Raw genomic sequence first — 15,999 nt, forward strand, 5'->3', positions numbered from 1 at the left:
CAGATGAAATGTCGCCTCAGCTAGAAGGACTGTTTAGAGCCCTGAATGGTAGTGAAAGAGGAGTTGTAGGGACAGGTGTAGCACTTGTTCCGCTTGCAAGGATAAGTGCCAGGAGGGAGATCGGCGGGGAGAGATGAATGGACAAGGGAAACGCGTAGGGAGCGATCCCTGTTGAAAGCAGAAAGTGGGGAAGAAGGGAAAGATGTGCTTGGTTGTGGGGTGGAGATGTTGGATCTCGGGTTTCGGAGAATTGTGGGCTGGATCCGGCTGCTGGGGTGGTAGGTGAGGATAAGAGGCACCCTATCCCTGGTAAGTTGGCGGAAGGATAGTTTAAGAGCAGACCTGTGTGAAACGGAAGCGATGCGGTTGCGGACAGCATTGATGATGGAAGAAGGGAAGCCCCTTTTTTTCAAAAAGGAGAACATCTGCTTCGTTCTAGAATGAAAAGCCTCGTCCTGAGAGCAGGTGCGGCAGAGGCAGCGGAATTGTGAGAAGAGGGTGGCGTTTTTACAAGTAACAGGGTGGGAAGAGATATACTCTAAGTAGCTGTGAGAGTCCGTGGATTTATAGTAGACATCAGTGGATGAGCTGTCTCCGGAGATAGAGGCAATAAGATCGAGAAAGGGGAGGGAAAGTGGATGAAGTCGACGAGTTCTGCATGGGTGCAGGAAGCAGCACCAATGCAGTCGTCGATGGAGCGTAGGAAAACTACGGGCCGGTCACCAGTGTTGATTTGGAACATAGACTGTTTCACGTAGCCAACAAACAGGCAGGAATAGCTTGGACCCATGCGAGTGCCCATAGCTACAGCTTTTGTTTGAAGGAAGTGGAGGGAGCCAAAGGAGAAATCATTTAGAGTGAGGACGAGTTCCGCTCGACGCAGTAGTGTGGTGGCGGAGGGGAACTTGTTAGGTCTGGTGTCCAAAAAAAAACAGAGCTTTGAGGCCTTCCAGGTGGGGGTTGGAGATGTATAGGGAATGGACATAGTGAATAAAATAAGATGATGGGGCCAGGGAAGCTGAAATCATTGAAAAGATCCAGACCGTGTGAAGTGTCACGGATTAAGATAGGAAGGGACTGAACGAGCAAGATAAAACAGATACGAGGTATACAAATATGAGTCGTGTCGGTCAGGAACAAGCTAAAACAATCTGTCTACCTGGACAAGCATGTAGATCTAGGGTAGGAGGTAGAAACGGGAGGTGTGGGGTGCGGGAGCTATGAGGTTGGTGGCGGTGGATGGGGGATCCTCAGACTCAGTAACGTTGGTGATGCTGTGGGAGACAATGGTCTGGTGTTCCTTAGTGGGATCCTGTTCGAGGGGTAAGTAAGAGGGGGTGTCTGATAGTTGGCGCTGGGCTCAGCAAGGTAGAGGTCACTACGCCAGACTACGACAGCACCTTCCCTGTCTGCGGAATTGATAGTGAATTTAGGATTGGTGGAGAGAGTGGAGAGCGGAATGGAAATGGGAGGAGATATGGCACATCAGAGACTCGACGAGGAGAGGTTGACGGTGAGGAACAGTCATATTGAAAATTAACGAAGTAGCTTAACAGAGAGTATAAAAATGTTGTGCAGGATTAGGAAATTCTATCATCATTTGATGCTTGAATTTTGAGTATCCGTGAATTACGATATTGGAATAATTAGCTTGCTGACACTATAACCTTATGAACATAGTTGAGGCAGCATACAGTCGAGGAAAAGAATCGTTTCATCGTGTGTAAGGACAGCCCTCTAGGCAATTTGTCACGAGAGAAAATTATTGCTTATAGTTTAGGGATTCGGTCAGATTGGTAATGACGTGGGGGAATTAACATAAAATCCAAAACTGAGAAATTGTAGTCCGTAAGACATAGAAGCAGAATTAGGCAATTTGGCCCATCGTGTCTGCTCCGCCATGTACTCATGGCTGATCTGATTTTCCGCTCATCAGCCCCATTCCACGGTCTTCTTCCCTCAACCTTTGATGCCGTGCACAAACAAGAACCTATCAATCCCTGCCTTAAATACGCCCAACGACCTGGCCTCCATAGCTGCGTGTGGCAAGAAATTCCACAAATTCACCACCCTCTGGCTAAAGAAATGTCTCCGCCTCTCTATTTTGAATGTACGCCCCTCTATCCTGAGGATATAGCCCCTTGTCCAATCTTTCCTAACCATGGGAAACATCTTTTCCTCATCTGCTCTATCTAGGCCTATCAATGTTCGAAAGATTTCAATGAGATCCTCCTCCCTCATCCTTCTAAATTCCAGTGAGTACAGACCCAGAGTAACCACACGTAATAAAGATAGTGCAGGGAAATTCAGCGGGAAAGAGAAGATAGCAGCGCGCCGCGCGTGCGCAGCTCTCCGGTGAAAATGATATCGTATCCGTTAAATAGGGGCCGTGGACAATTTTGATTTGATGGAGACAGATGTGAAAGCACAGAGGAACAACTGGAGAAATTTCTGAAACGCCGGTTCGCTACCGCTGTTACTGGGCGATCGAGAATCTTCCGAAGGGAATGCCCCAAAATCCCCGGCTTTGCCTGCTGCTGGCGACCAAGACTGAGGTCAAATCGTTCGGATAGAGATGGTGCTCGGTCCTCGGTGTCGGAGAACTGATCGGAAGCTCGAAGTTTTCCGACGACTCAGAGTCGGACTGTGGGCGGGCATGGCAGGGAGCGTTTTCTTCCTTCTCCCGTCTGCGTGAGATGTGGGACATTCGAGAGACTTTAAACTTTTTTACTGTGCCATGGCCTGTTCTTCATCAAGTTATGGTATTGTTGCACTGTTGTAACTATAGAAACCATAGAAACTACAGCACAGAAACAGGCCTGTTGGCCCTTCTTGGCTGTGCCGAACCATTTTCTGCCTAGTCCCCCTGACCTGCACATGGACCATATCCCTCCATACACCTCCCATCCATATATCTGTCCAATTTATTCTTAAATGTTAAAAAAGAACCCGCATTTACTACCTTGTCTGGCAGCTCATTCCATGCTCCCACCACTCTCTGTGTGAAGAAGCCCCCCCCCCAATGTTCCCTTTAAACTTTTGCCCCCTCACCCTTAACCCATGTCCTCTAGTTTTTTTCTCCCCTTGCCTCAGTGGAAAAAGCCTACTTGCATTCACTCTATCTATACCCATCATAATTTTATATACCTCTATCAAATCTCCCCTCATTCTTCTACGCTCCAGGGAATAAAGTCCTAACCTATTCAAACTTTCTCTGTAACTGAGTTTCTCAAGTCCCGGCAACATCCTTGTAAACCTTCTCTGCACTCTTTCAACCTTATTTATATCCTTCCTGTAATTTGATGACCAAAACTGAACACAATACTCCAGATTCGGCCTCACCAATGCCTTATACAACCTCATCATAACATTCCAGCTCTTATACTCAATACTTTGATTAATAAAGGCCAATGTACCAAAAGCTCTCTTTACGACCCTATCTACTTGTGACACCACTTTTAGGGAATTTTGTATCTGTATTCCCAGATCCCTCTGTTCTACTGCACTCCTCAGTGCCTTACCATTAACCCTGTATATTCTACCTTGGTTTGTCCTTCCAACGTGCAATACCTCACACTTGGCAGTATTAAACTCCATCTGCCATTTTTCAGCCCATTTTTCCAGCTGGTCCAAGTCCCTCTGCAGGCTCTGAAAACCTTCTTCACTGTCTACTACACCTCCAATCTTTGTATCATCAGCAAATTTGCTGATCCAATTTACCACATTATCATCCAGATCATTGATATAGATGACAAATAACAATGGACCCAGCACTGATCCCTGTGGCACACCACTAGTCACAGGCCTCCACTCAGAGAAGCCATTCTCTACCACCACTCTTCGGTTTCTTCCATTGAACCAATGTCTAATCCAATTTACCACCTCTCCATGTATACCTAGCGACTGAATTTTCCTAACTAACCTCCCATGCGGGACCTTGTCAAAGGCCTTACTGAAATCCATGTAGACAATATCCACTGCCTTCCCTTCATCCACTTTCCTGGTAACCTCCTCGAAAAACTCCAATAGATTGGTCAAACATGACCTACCACGCACAAAGCCATGTTGACTCTCCCTAATAAGTCCCTGTCTATCCAAATGCTTGTAGATTCTGTCTCTTGGTGCTCCCTCCAATAACTTAGCAACTACCGACGTTAAACTCACCGGCCTATAATTTCCCGGATTACTTTTCGATCCCTTTTTAAACAACGGAACAACATGAGCCACTCTCCAATCCTCCGGCACCTCACCCGTAGACAGCGACATTTTAAATATTTCTGCCAGGGCCACATATTATAATTATGTGGTTTTGTTAGTTTTTCAGTCTTGGTCTGACCTGTGTTTTGTGATATCACACCGAAGGAATATTGTATCATTTCTTAATGCATGCATTACTAAATGACAATAAAAGAGGACGAAAAATAAATAAGTAAAGTCTGCATCAAGGTTCATGAATACAAAGAGATCCCTGGGTGATTCATGGGAAGTTTAGACGATTCGAGTCGAATTAACTTGTTCTATGTTGTAAACTATTGTTTTCAACCCTTGTACAAATTTCAGCGTTTTTACGAGAAATTGGGTGCCTGTACGGCACATTTCTGCAGGTACCTTTTGACATTATTGAAATCATGAGATATTTGGATACGCAATAAACGTTATTTTAAAATTTAACAATCTGACGTGGTCGCTTCCAGAGGGAAAGGTACATTTTAGGAAGACAAGACTCGACTAAACTGTCGGTTTGTAGGAGGGTTTATTGCACATTTCACTTGCATTCAACTCACTTCGTCTTATGATACACCTGACACTAAGAAGGTTGCAATTGATCAGAAGTTGATGAAGAAGGCGTTTATTGTCCCAAAAAAATGAACAATCGAATAAAAAAGAATCTGTTTAACGATTCAAGCATTGCGAAACAAAACGGCGCTGTTGCTCTCCACTGAAAATGTTTCGAAGCAACAATAAATGGTTGTTCTTGTAATTCTCCTTGAAGAGCTAGTTATTATACAATGAGTGAAATTAGTTCATACTACGTGTTTGTTCAGTAGATCGTGATTGATGTGACTGATGGGAGCAATAACTGACTTTGCCGTCGTCCACCTGGAGTATAAGAACCTCTTGAATTAGGACACGCTGGTAATTGAAACAATTTGTAGAACTGATAGCTGCTTCTGGTAGAAAATGGGATATCCCGCAATTTACAACATCGTCAGAATTTACTGCCCGGTGCTTGCAGCAGTCGGTGTTCCTGGTAAGATATTGGCCCGTTTCTGTAACCATAACAACACACACAAAATGCTGGAGAAACTCAGCAGGCCATGCAGCATCTATGGAATAAAGTAGTCGAAGTTTCGGGCCGAAACCATTCGGCAGGACCGAAAAGTCGACTGTAATTTTTTCCATAGATGCCTCTGGCCTGCTGAGGTCCTCCAGCATTTTGTGTGTGCTACTCGTATTTCTAGCAACTGCAGATTTTCTCATGTTTGTGATTGGAATAGCCATATCTTCCTGTCCAAGGTACACACACCAATGCAAACCTTCAGTTATTGGGTGTTGAAAAGAAATCTTCGCTGTTACTTTCGCTTCTGTCTGTAAGTTAGGTTGCTTTAATGGTTTCATTTTAAATGGGAATTTGACAAGGCTGTTTGATGCATACATACATGCATGCATACATAGGCGTACACAAACGCGCATACACCGACACACACAAAGGCAACACACGTACACACACAAACAACGCTACATAAATACGTGTATATCTATTTATCTATATTTTTATGTATATCTGCGATATCATTCTAAGTATATATTACACATTGTGTTGATCGCTACATCACTAAATGTCAGAAAAACAAAATGCGCAGTCAGTGAAAAGCAACACACATAGAATGCTGGAGGAAGTTAACAGGTCAGGCAGCATCCATGGAGAGGAATAAACAATCGACGTCGTTAACCTTTCAGTATTTCATCAAGATAGTCAGTAAAGTCCTGCACCACATAACTTTCTGTCAGAGGCAGCCATGACTCACTAGCGCTGAGGCGTGTGAAGTTTGCCACATCAGGCCTGGTCACGGCAGAGGGCGCTTTGACCTCGGGCAGTCCCATGACACCGTGAAACTTCACTGCAGAAACAGGAGACTCGATCCCCTGCAGCTGTCGATTAAATCACAAAGTTTAATCTTTTTTTTCCCCTTCCTCTCCACGTGAAAGGGATTCTTTCTCTGCCGTTGTTGGGTCTAATGGCCTAATTCTGCTCCTATGACTTATGGTGTTATGGTCATCCGAAACTGAGGGAATGACAATTACATCATCTCTATGCGATCCGTGTGGTTTAAGTTTAACTTGGCAAAGCAATGCATGCTTTCTACAGTTTCATCCAATGAAGGAAATAATTCATGCCGTTTTATAATTACCAATTCATGCCGTTTTATAATTATAATTGAATTATATACCAATGCAGCCAACATTCCGAGATAACGTGATCTTGAATATTTCCGATGAGATCCTTTGGTATCTGGATTTCAATAACCAAACATGACTCCTTTCCATGGGCCCTCCTCGATAGCGGAGTAAACAGAATCATGCAAATAAAATACGATTTTTAAGAATAGTCCTGTCTGTCAATTATTTATGTGTTTCTCCAAATATGAATAGGTTTGTCCTCAACGCAACGACTGCAGCCGTTACTTCTTCACTTTGCCCTTTCCTGCACGACTTTCTGATGAGGGAAGAGTATCATTTGTGTCCAATGACCGTAACCATTCCGTTCTTTAGGTGGTTTGTTTGACGCTTTCCATTTAACCAAACTGAATATATGGAAGGTTGTGTCTTTCATTGTTTACAAATTCTTATACATTTTCTCTGGGCATGTTCATTTCCCAGGATTGTTTCACTGATTTTACGCCTGACTCGGCAACGCCTACATTTAAGCTTTCACGTGGTGCTCGTTCGCAACATTAGTCTCCCACTTTCTTTGGCACCCAACACTCGGGACCCCTCGCTGGTATCTCCGTTCCTCCAGACGGAGCGGCCGGAGAACGACGGCTCGTTTTAAGCTAATGATCTGCCTCTCTCTGTGCCCGGATAACCCTGAGAGCTGTTTCAAGTCTCGGAGATCAGACGTTTTGTTCCGTCGTCTCCAGGTATCTCCCAATTTCAAATGAAATAAATTCGTCGATGCAATTATAAAATAATTTCACTTAAACGGAATGAAGTGAAGTAAATTAAATTAAAACATAATTATGCCGTAAAATATGAAATTTTTAAAAAATTAAAAAGAGATTTTAAAAATCACTCTCCTTCCCGTACTTTTCTCAACAAGACGCGGATTAGTGTTCGAGTAATAGAGAAAGCACTTGAAGTTCTCGCCTTACTAGCCAGGTATCCGGTCCTCTCTTCGCATCTTAACAGAACAGCTTGGGGGACCCCTTTTGTCAGAGTCCAGCTGTCATTCTGAGGGTTGACTTTAGGGCGTGAAACTGGCGAGATACAAATTGTACATTGTACCAGAGAATGAGCTTGATCGGCATTCCGCATCCCGTCTGGATCAGCGCAGGCGAACTGATAATCAGAGCCGACTATTGATCACACACTGTCACCTTAAACATTCTGCGGTTGCTGTTAGTAATAAAATGTTTTATAATTTATTTCAGTTAATTTAACGGCGATCGTGATACTGTCCCGCGGAAAATGCGGTCTGTCCAAATGCATCACCCGCTACTTGGTTGCCATGGCGACAGTAGATTTGATGGTAGTCATCACTGTAATTATATTCGAGAGAATAAATTATATCTACTTGTTTGCTAATTTCTTGCTCGTTACTCCGGCGTGCACTGTATGGCATCTGCTGGTTATCGCAACCAAGGAATGTTCCATTTGGTTGATGGTCGCTTTCACTTTCGATCGCTACATCGCCATTTGCTGTCAGAAGCTGCGGAACCGATATTGCACCGAGAGAACAGCCACTGTGGTGATAATAACGGTGAGCTCAGCCTGCTGTGCTAAGGCCATTCCATTCTACTTTGCAGTGGATAAGCGGCGTTGTGTCGCCGCATCTGAATACCTTACATCACCACTGTGGAAAGCCTACGAGGTATTTGACAGCACCACAACACCGTTACTGTCCATGTGTTTAATCCTGCTCTTTAATGTTTTAACTATCAAACGCATTAAAGCGGCAAATAGACTTCGCCGAGCACTTCGGAACAGCAGCGAATATCAGAATGATCCAGAGGTGGCAAACCGGAGAAAGTCAATGATTCTGTTGTTCGCTCTGTCGGCCAATTTCGTATTATTTTGGTTGCCCCATGCCGTACATTCCATGAACTGGCAACTTGAAAACTATACCTTCACAGACAGGTATTTCAACAAACCGACCTATATCCTGCAGCAATGTGCGTTTATGTTGGCTTATCTCAATACCTGCACCAACACTTGTATCTATGGACTGACACAGAGAAAATTCAGGGAGGAGCTGAAGAATGGAGTGAAGTACCTGTTTCTAGTAAAGGGAGGAACTTGCAAATAAAATACAATCCCAATTATTCATTCTTGCATCTTCAAAACAATTATTTGGAAAACTATTTGATTTGTATTTTAGGTGACCGCCCATACTTTTGATTTTATTTATTAATTGAAGGATATAACAAAGAAAATCTTTCACGTTTCGTACATTGTAAGCTTAATCGGCGTCGGCGGTCAGTGTGCCGCTGGTTTATTATCAATGAGCTATCGAATTCCATTCTGTTTATTGTTTTAATTTGCAATACTGACAACGTTGAAGTTCTAAAATGTATCAAAGTAAAGGTTGGGGTACATTCATTATTTAGAAAATTTGTGCATTATATTCATTAAAACATCATTAATCACAGGAATATTAAGAATTATATTAATATTTTATGAAAGAAAATTCCATCTGCGCGGCAACAAAGTCTATGTGCGCTGGTGCATTTCGGTTACTGCGTAGCCAGCGAGCTACGCAGACAAGAGGGAACACCGGATGCAATACTGTATGCAAGCGGTGTACTGGAGCTATATATTCTGCGTATAACAAATAGATCTTTGAGACGGAAAGCCTTTTTTTCAAAGCTTGGTGGCTAATGTATCATGAATATGCTACACCACATCATTAACGGCTGTTGCTGCCGTGATGTCAAAAACAAGTAGTTGATTGTGTGTATAAGGAGGAGATTTTGCAACTGGTGGAGCGAATTTTATTCGAGAAATATGTGTTACTAACGTCCATGAGGAAAAATATTCCCATGAATTATCGACCCCATGGCTGCTCGATTTTGAGAGATTTTTTCATCTCTCTTCATTTGAAGGTAAAAGCTACCAATTCAATGCAAGAAACAAACACTTCCTGTTTGTTTCCTGTATTGAATGAGCAGACTTTAACTTCGATCTGCATGTTGTGGCCGACAGGAGTGAATGTTTATTGAAAGCGTTTCCATTTACTGTTGCCAGAACAGCAGTTGGGATGATGGAACTGCTTTACTAGAACAAAGTTATTAATTGTGTAATAAAACGATTTTCTTTACAATACTGATTGGATCAATGTCACACATGTTCACCAGAATGTCCATACCAGCATTGAACCGGGGATCAAACGTGCAAATTTTGCGCACTCCCACTGAGCTAAAGTAGCAACACCAGAATTTTAAGTATGTTCCCTCCTGTGGGCTTGCAGCTGAGCGAAGGGGAGAAACACTGACATATCGGAAGTTGGAGCTAGCGTACGCCAGTTCGAATTTGAAGCCTGTCTTCCTGTGTATTTCTCGGATATCTCCTCCTCTGTTTGGAACTCTGTCCGGATCTTTCCCCTCTTACAATGATGGCCGATTTGACCATAAGCCCTTCAGACATAAGAGCAGAACTAGGCCATTACGTCCATCGAGTCTGCTCTCAACCTCATTTTCCCGCCTTCTCCCCGTAACCTTTGACACGCTTACTAATCTGGAACCTAGCAACATCATCTTTAAACGTGTCCGATGAGTGGGCTCCTCTGCAGTTTGAGGCAATGGATTCCACAGATTCACTACCCGCTGGCTAATGAAATTTCTCCTCATCTCTGTTCTAAAGGGACGTCCTTCCATTCAGTACTATCTAGACAAGGCGGAGAAGGATGTGCATGGTTTTTTTGCCTTCAAGAGGAATGTGGGGTATTGGATTATTGTGTACTGTCATTCATTAGGCCGCACAAGGGGCACCGTGTGCAATTCTGTTCACCACACGACACGGAGGATATGGTTAAACTGGAGTTAGTGCTGAAATCATTTACAGTAATTTTGCCTGGACTGGAAGCTTTGAGTTAAAATTAAATACATGGGATGGGCGCGACTGCTTTCTCCAGGAACGGGAGGACTGACAGAAGCTTATAAAATTATGACAGGTATTGATAGTGCAGAGTGTCATCATCGTTTTCCCAGGTCATAAATGACAAAAAAAAGGCGTTGTTTTAAAGTGAGGGCAAGGTACGTTAAACGGTATGCAACGTAAAATTATGTCTTTACTTTGATAGTGGTAGTGCCTGGCGTGGGCTGTCATGGGAATGGCGGAATCATATAAGATAGTGACAATTTAGAGGCTTTCAGATTGGCACAGGTTATGCAGCAAATGTAGAGCCATGGGTCACATACTAGCAGAAGAAATTTAGTCTTATTTAGCATTGTGTTTAGTACAGACATCGTAATCCAAGGAGCCTGATCCTGTACTGTAATGCTCCATGATCTTGGTGAGAAGCAATGACAGGGAACACCTGAGCCATGCGCATGCATATATGTATCTATGGCCACGAGTAAGACTGCAGGATGGCGCCTTACGTCGCTGGTGCCAGGGCCAAGCATGGCTCTGAGCAGCTGCAGGCCATTCTCAAAACGTAACGTAGGGCGAGCAGCCAGAGCCGGTGGACCAGAATGGCTCTAACGAGAGAGAAAGAGAGAGAGATTTGTAAAGTGCCGCGCATTTTTCAGACTGTTTCCTGCTAATGGTGGTCCCTACGCTTGTTAAAAAGAAATAGAAATAACGTTATTTGGGCTGTCTGGAGAGGGTCCCATAGTACTTTATACTCTAGCATAGAGAAATAATCTATGGTGTTCCCTGGGAATGTGCTTTCACACTGAGCTTCAAAACATCTCCCTCATGGTTGAAATTTGAGAAGCTTCATTTCATTTTAATCCCTTATGTCCTATTCTTTATGATTTCCCTGTTCAAAATTCAGACTGTCAGGCAGATACTAGCGGCCAGTAGAGCTGATAGGGGAATCTAGAGCCAAAGGTGTAGAGAGGATGACAAGGACCGGGAGATGGAGAACCAACGGAAAGCAATCGTTTTGCTCTTCAGGTGTAACCGGTAGTTTCATATTATTGTGTGTAACGCAGGTGATATTTTATATCTATGAACGGATTTCAATGAGATATGATTATTGTGTGTATCACAGCAGAGACCGCGGGAATGCTACAGATTCTCTTTTCCGGCACCAATTCCTCCCTGACTCAGAGATAAACTCTGAGAGGACCCGATGAACGCGGTGAAATATCCACTAAATCGGATGTTGAAAAAAATTAAACGTTATAAAATATCACAGTTCAGATGCCCTCATGCTCGCTTGCTTTCATAATGTCCAACGCTATTGCATTGTTGGCAGTTCACTTTCTTTCTTGGAATGAGCTCTTTAATGTGAAAGGAGACGCACACTAACTCCAATTTCCTATATGCCAACGCTTCTTCCCTGTGCTCAGCGGAGAGCACACATGAGAAAATATACTTAAAATCCCCGTGTTGGTACTGTAGCAGAACGCAAAAATTGCACGTGTGAGGGTGGGTTCTTTGCTGGCACAAGCATACTGGTGAGCATGTATGACATTGATCTAACCAGTATTGTAAAGAAAATTGTTTTGTTACACAATGAATAAAATTGTACTAGAAAACACAGTTCTAACTGCAGTTCTTGGGATCAACACGTGGAAAAGCCTTCAATCAACATTCACACCTGTCTGCCTCAACGGGCAGGTCGAAGTTAACCGTCTGCTCATTCAATGGAAGAAATAGTCAGACAACTGTGCATATGGTAATCTGAGAGAAGAGATCATTAGAGATAGGATTGTTGTCGGACTGATCCACGCCGCTCAGCCATCCCCCGATTTAATCATAGCCTAATCACGCGACAATTTACAATGACCAATTAACCTACCAACCTACGCGGTCACGCGGAGAACATACAAACTCCTTATAGGCTGTGTCTTAAATTGAACCCGGTCGCCGATACTGTAAAGCTTTATGCTAACCCCAACGCTACCGTGCCGCCCCACGTTATACTCTATTTCATTATACCCTTCAATTAATAAATCAAATCAGAAGTATGTGATTTTTTTCAACATTCATCCTAAATGTTGCTCGTACATTACAAAAGAAAAAGTTTACACGGTCGTGCACGTTTTCAGACCAGGTAATAATGTCCTGATCACAACAAAGATTGGTCTGTGCAACTATAACAAAAAATTAGAGGGAATATTTTTGAATATGTTTCAGTTGCTTTTTGTGTATAGCATATAGTTCGTATATTTGGTTGACAAAATCCCATGGTTTGACAGAACAGTCCTTAAAGTTCTCGTTGAAAACATAAAACCAAGGGCATATAATAGAGCAAAAGTCAGTTGGAATTTAGAGAATTGGGAAGCTTCTAAACACCAACAAAAGGCAACTAAAAATGTCATTAAGAAGGTTAAGATGGAATACGAACATAAACTAGCTAAAATATTAACGAGGATACCAAGTTTCTTAAGATACATAAAGTGTAAAAGAGAGCTGACGGTGGATATCAGACGATGTTGGAAAGGTAGCAACTGGAGACAAAGAAATGGTGGACGAACTCAATAAGTATTTTCCATCAGTCTTCACTGTGGACAACACTAGCAGTAGAGATTGTGGAGGCATTAGTAATGATCTTTCAAGAATCATTAGATTCTGGAATGGTTCCGGAAGACTGGAAAATTGCAAATGTCACTCCACTCTTCAAGAAGGGAGCGAGGCAGAAGAAAGGAAACTATTGGCCAGATACTCTGACCTCAGTGGATGGGAAGATGTGGATGGAGCATGTTTTCCTCCAGGGAAAATCTTACCTGAAACATCTGTTGGAATTCTTTGAAGAAATAGCAAACTGGATAGACAAAGAAGAATCGGTTGATGTATACTTGGATTTTCAGAAGCCCTCTGTCAAGGTACCACACATGAGGTGGCATAACAGGGCTAAAAGCCCATCCTATTACAGGAAAGATTCTAGCACGGATGAAGCTATGGCTGATTGTCAGGAGGCAGAGTGTGGGGGAAAAAGGGAGCCTTTTCCGGTTGGCTGTCGCTGACTAGTGGTGTTCCACAGGGTCCTGTACTGGTACCAATTCTTTTTATGTTATATGTCAATGATTTGGATGATGGAATTGGTGGCTTTTTTTTGCAAAGTTTGCAGATGATAAGAAGATAGGTGGAAGGACAGGTGGTTTTGAGGAAGGAGAGAGGCTACAGAAGGACGTAGACAGATTAGGGGAATGGACAAATGGAATAAAATTTTGGGAAGTGTATGGTCATGCACTTTGGTAGAAGAAATTAAAAGGTTGACTATTTTCTAATTGGAGAGAAAATACAAAAACTTGAGGCGCAATGAGACTTAGCAGTCCTTGTGCAGGACTTCCTAAAAGTTAATTTGCAGTTTGAGTCTGTGGTGAGGAAGGCAAATGCGATGTTAGCATTCATTTCAAGAGGACTAAAATATAAAAGCAAAGATGTAATGTTGAAACTTTATAAAGCACTGGTGAGGCTTCACTTGGAGTACTGTGAGCAGTTCCGGGCTCCTTCTCTTAGAAATGCTGTGCCAAAACTGGAGAGGGCTGAAAGGAGGTCACGAAAATGATTCCAGGATTGATTGACTTGTTTTGTGCAGAGTGTTTGATACCTCTGGGTCGGCATTCACTAGAATGGGAGGTGACCTCATTAAAATCTATCGAACGGTGAAAGGCCTTGATAGAGTGGATATGGAGAGGATGTTTCCTGTGGTGGAAGAACCTACGACCAGAGGACACAGCCTCAAAATAGAGAGGCGTCCTTTTAGAATGGAGATAAGGTGGAATTCCTTTAGCTAGAGCGTGGGGTATCTGTGGAATTCTTTGCCACAAGCAGCTGTGGAGCTCAAGTCTTAATGTACATTCAAGACAAAAGTTGATAGATTCCTGATAGGTCAGGACATAAAGGGATACGGGGAGAAGGCAGGAATTTGGGGCTGAGAGAAATGTTGTATCAGCCATGGTGAAACGGAGGAGCAGAATCTATAGACCTAATTCTGTTCCTATATCTTATGGCCTTACGGTCTTATAAAAGTTGGGAATATGTGTCCATTCTTCTCCATTAAGCTCAATCCTTAACAAAGTAAAAGGGAAATACCCAAACAAATATGCACAAGTTCAGAATCACTAAAACTGCTCACAATACTCCAAGTGTAGCCTCACCAACGCTTTATGAAGTCTCAACATTACATCCTTGTTTTTATATTCTAGTCCTCTTCAAATGAATGCTAACATCGCAGATGCAGATGACATGGTTGGTTTCAGGATGCTCAGCTGCAGTATACCAATGGGTGTTCACGGCGATGGAAAGGACATAACCTATGTTTTGATTTTTTCTTCTGGGAGTTCAGAATTAAAGATACGGACGGAATTTGAGCCACGAGAGCTGTATTTTTCCTTACCTCATTACACATATAGGGCATTTACTTTTATAAATGTTTTATTTTCTATGTATATTGGTATATTGTGAAATCGTGTAACTGAAGGAGATAATTTTCCGTATATAAAATGTGAGTTTACTAATTCTGAGGCAAAAGAAGATTGCAGTACACGATCAGTAAATAACCTACATACAAGACTAGTTTTCAGAAAACCTGAGTAAAGTCGTGTACGGCTTCGAAAGTAATAGGGTATGGAGCATCAAGAAGCATGAAAGAAACACGGGGTAAATTGAATCCATTTTTCTGCTTCTATTTCGGTGACGGGCAAATGGATCGTCTGTATTATTGTTATGCCTCTTTAGCTTATAGGAATTGTACCTGTGTTTTTGGAAATCCTTTGTGTGCTAGAAATTGTTTGCAACTGGGAAGTATTTTCTCAGATAGAGATCCTCTGTGAGTTTTAAATGTGTTTTAAGAATGTTGCTTGGATTAAATCGTGATTCACTGAAAATAAATGAACTCTGTTCGATCTACTTTGTTAGTTTGAAGTATCTTCTCTTTGGTAGGTGAGCAGGGTGGGTGCACCGTTCAAATAGTGGGTATCAGTTGCTGAGTCTGCCGTGGAGAATACACAGGAAAGTGAACCATTATTCGAGCACTGAATAGTTACAGTTTAAACTCCTTTGGTGAGGGTACTCGTAGCTATTTATATCGCATAGGGCTTAAAATATCCGTTTGAGTTTAGTCAACAAGCCCAATATCATCGCACTGATGAATTTAAGTCTAATACTGAATAGGGATGTGCGTTTTCATAGCTGAGTGTGGATTTATCCTCCTAAATTTAATGTTGGTGTGTTTGTATGTCCATATTGTGTAGGGACAGGAACTAACCAGGCCCAGCTTGTGTTTCCATATTTCCAACAGAACTCCCTGCTCTGAAATTGAGACAACCAAGGCAAGGTTCTCATCTGAGTCTTACCCTACCGACAGAAATTACCCCTTTCCTTTAGAGATATTTCCATATGCTCTCTTGGTTCCCTCTGGCCCTCTGCACTTCTTCACATTGCACAATTTGTTGTGTATGCCCAGAGCTTGCTTAGAATCTCTACCTGCTTCGCTTCACTACCCCATTTACAGATATCCTCCAGATATATGTGGAAATGGTTCCTGTAATCAGTCTATCTGTGCCCTATGCCAAAAAAAATTAGCATGTCGCAAAGGTAATGCTACAGTTGTTATGGGGGATTTCAACATGCAGTTAGACTGGAGGAATCAGGTTGGTACTG

General features: G+C 42.6%; 1 protein-coding gene across 1 annotated transcript; it reads left to right on the top strand.

Annotated features, from left to right (window-relative positions):
* The first annotated feature begins 7,729 nt into the window (after nucleotides 1-7,729).
* LOC134352250 (galanin receptor 2b-like) lies at nucleotides 7,730-8,527 on the top strand. Its single transcript, XM_063059542.1, has one exon. It carries the CDS (start codon nucleotides 7,730-7,732, stop codon nucleotides 8,525-8,527), a length of 798 nt encoding a protein of 265 aa, XP_062915612.1.
* The last annotated feature ends 7,472 nt before the right edge of the window (nucleotides 8,528-15,999 follow it).

The sequence above is a fragment of the Mobula hypostoma genome, chromosome 9, assembly GCF_963921235.1.
Source record: "Mobula hypostoma chromosome 9, sMobHyp1.1, whole genome shotgun sequence".
Taxonomy (NCBI): Eukaryota; Metazoa; Chordata; class Chondrichthyes; order Myliobatiformes; family Myliobatidae; genus Mobula; species Mobula hypostoma.

Excerpts from the sequence above, each read along its gene's own strand:
- LOC134352250 (XM_063059542.1), top strand. The coding sequence starts at position 7,730 with ATGGCGACAGTAGATTTGATGGTAGTCATCACTGTAATTATATTCGAG.